Source organism: the organism of the source record quoted next (genome assembly GCF_019968955.1).
Source record: "MAG: Porospora cf. gigantea A chromosome Unknown PgA_NODE_4166_length_2272_cov_298.461, whole genome shotgun sequence".
NCBI classification, from domain to species: domain Eukaryota; phylum Apicomplexa; class Conoidasida; order Eugregarinorida; family Porosporidae; genus Porospora; species Porospora cf. gigantea A.
Genome location: NW_027151685.1, coordinates 1 through 2,272, shown reverse-complemented (window position 1 = coordinate 2,272; position 2,272 = coordinate 1). Strand labels below are relative to the sequence as shown.

Here is a 2,272-nt window from a genome sequence, read left to right as displayed (position 1 = left end):
GTGGTGCACGTATCGGACTGAGCACATTCGTATCGACCTGGATATGGTCGTCTGATGCGCACTTCAAAAGAAGTGTTCTCCCGAACCTTGAAGTGACGTGGAATGTGTGTTGATTTCATCGAATTCTCATTCTAAATCTAGGAGATCTAAATGCATTGCTGCAGTGCCCCTCGGGACGAGGTGAGTGCGTTTACCTTGCATCAGCAGCCCGCCACATGGGACTTCGACAAGCACATGAAGCCGTCCATACGCCCGGAAACGATGTCGCTTCAGGACGCCCGTGACAGAGCCTACCAAGTCCCCGCTGCTAGAAAGGCGCCACCTCCAGAGTTTATCGGCCGCGAGTACTGGCGCCGAATTCCCTTCGAAGCATTGGAGCCCTTCTTCAATTGGTCCACGTTCTTTGCTTTCTTCGGTATCGCAGGAGTTAGCGATTTCGATCCTCAGACGTCTCCTCGCGGCGGGAACTACGCGCGAGCGTGGCGTCTCTTCCACCTGGCCAATGACATTCTTGTGGAAATGAAGCTGACCCGTATCGTGCAGGCTGCTGCCGCCATGGCTATCTTCCCAGCTCACAAGTACGATGAAGAGGATATTTGCATCAGCTACGCGAAGGACTTCGAGGAGACACGCGAAACTGTTGCAGGCATAGGTGCCGTGGTTAGGCAGGTAATGCAACAGGAAGACTGCATCAAGAGCATTACGATGTTCGGTTTGCGACAGCAGACCCTAGCTCCGCGGCAGGCCAAAACCTACGCACTCGGCGACATGGTCGACATCGACAACGACTACGTTGGCCTCTACGCTTGTACCGCTGCTGTTCACTTTGACGCCGCGTGTAAGGTTTTGCGGAAGGGCGGTAAACGCTCGTCCATCCCGATCTACGAAGCGGTAGCGGACATGATGACTGAAGCTCTGACGCAACTGGTGGTCAAGGAACTTAAGACGCGGCTATGGGGGGTCAAAGAGAGTCATCCTGGCGTCACCTTTCCCGTCGGATACCCTTCCCAACCTGACGTACGCAATCGACATCCGCTGTTCGCCGCGTTGCGACCTAAGCGGGCTCATATGACCTTGCTGCCTCAGGAGGACTTCGCAACGAACCCACATATCTGCAATGATGGTCTGCTGATATTGCATCCGAATGCTGCCCCATTCTATGTTGGTCCCATCGACCAGGAGCAGGTTAAAGACTACAACCTGCGCTCCGGCAACGACTTTGACGAGACCGAACGCCACCTGGCTACAGTCAGGAACTACATGCTGGACAAGAACTGGACGTTACTGATTCCCCCAAGGTCAGGTGAAGAAACTAGTATCTTCTCCGATGTTGAGGGGGAAAGCGACTACTACGTCCGGCCCGAAAAATCCCCGGAGTCTGACGGCGCGAGGGACGAAGAGGTAAGCGCGCTTCCACAACCCGAGCTCGAAGACGGTGTCAATTCCGTCGGTACCAAATCCGTCGGTGCCAAATCCGTCGGTGCCGAATCCGCCGGTGCCAAATCCGCCGGTGCCAAATCCGCCGGTGCCAAATCCGCCGGTGCCAAATCCACCGGCGCCAAATCCGTCACCAAATCCGCTGGCGACAAATCTGGGGCGCGCTCTGTTGCCGCTAAATCCGAACCCCGTTCCGAACACAGCAAGACTGCCTCAAAAGGGGGCACAGTCTCAGGGCGCAGCGGACGCTCTGTGATAGGACCGCCTTCGCGACCGAAATCGGAAGTGCGCTCTGAGCGCAGCGGCCGTTCTAGAGTCACCAAGTCTGACGCCAAGTCTGACGCCAAGTCTGACGTCAAGTCCGACTTCAAGTCGGAGATCAAGTCGGACACGTACCAAAATGAAGCTCCTTCCGACCACAGCGGCGAAGTTCAAGAATAATTTGCCGGTGTATTGTGCGTGATGGGTCAGATCTTTACTGTGGTTAAGGAGGACGAAATAACAATCATTGAAGGCTTCGGAAAGTTTGACAAGCTCTGCCGGCGAGGGTTGCACTGGATGATTCCACTCTACCATCAGAAAGCCGGCACCTTATCCACGCGAGTTATGAATAACTACAGCTCAGTAGAGAGCAAGACCAAGGATAATGTTTTCGTAACACTGACCCTGGCTGTCCAGTACCGAATTGTTGCAGACACGGATGATAAGATCTACCGAGCTTTCTACACGCTGTCGGATCCGAAAGCACAGATTGATTCATACGTGGAAGATACGGTCCGTGGCCTGATGCCAGAATACGAACTTGACACCATTTACATGCAGAAGGAACACGTCG

At 54.4% G+C, this 2,272-nt stretch overlaps 2 protein-coding genes across 2 annotated transcripts; both read left to right on the top strand.

Annotated features, from left to right (window-relative positions):
* Nucleotides 1-150: 150 nt before the first annotated feature.
* Nucleotides 151-1,878, top strand: KVP18_001852 (uncharacterized protein; the record flags this gene model as incomplete). Its single annotated transcript, XM_067952263.1, has 1 exon — nt 151-1,878. The coding sequence occupies one exon, from the start codon at nt 151-153 to the stop codon at nt 1,876-1,878; it is 1,728 nt and encodes a 575-aa protein (XP_067808747.1).
* Nucleotides 1,879-1,899: 21 nt separating this feature from the next.
* Nucleotides 1,900-2,272, top strand: KVP18_005112 (uncharacterized protein; the record flags this gene model as incomplete). Its single annotated transcript, XM_067949471.1, has 1 exon — nt 1,900-2,272. A coding segment is annotated over one exon (373 nt), but the record flags the coding sequence as incomplete, so codon positions are not given.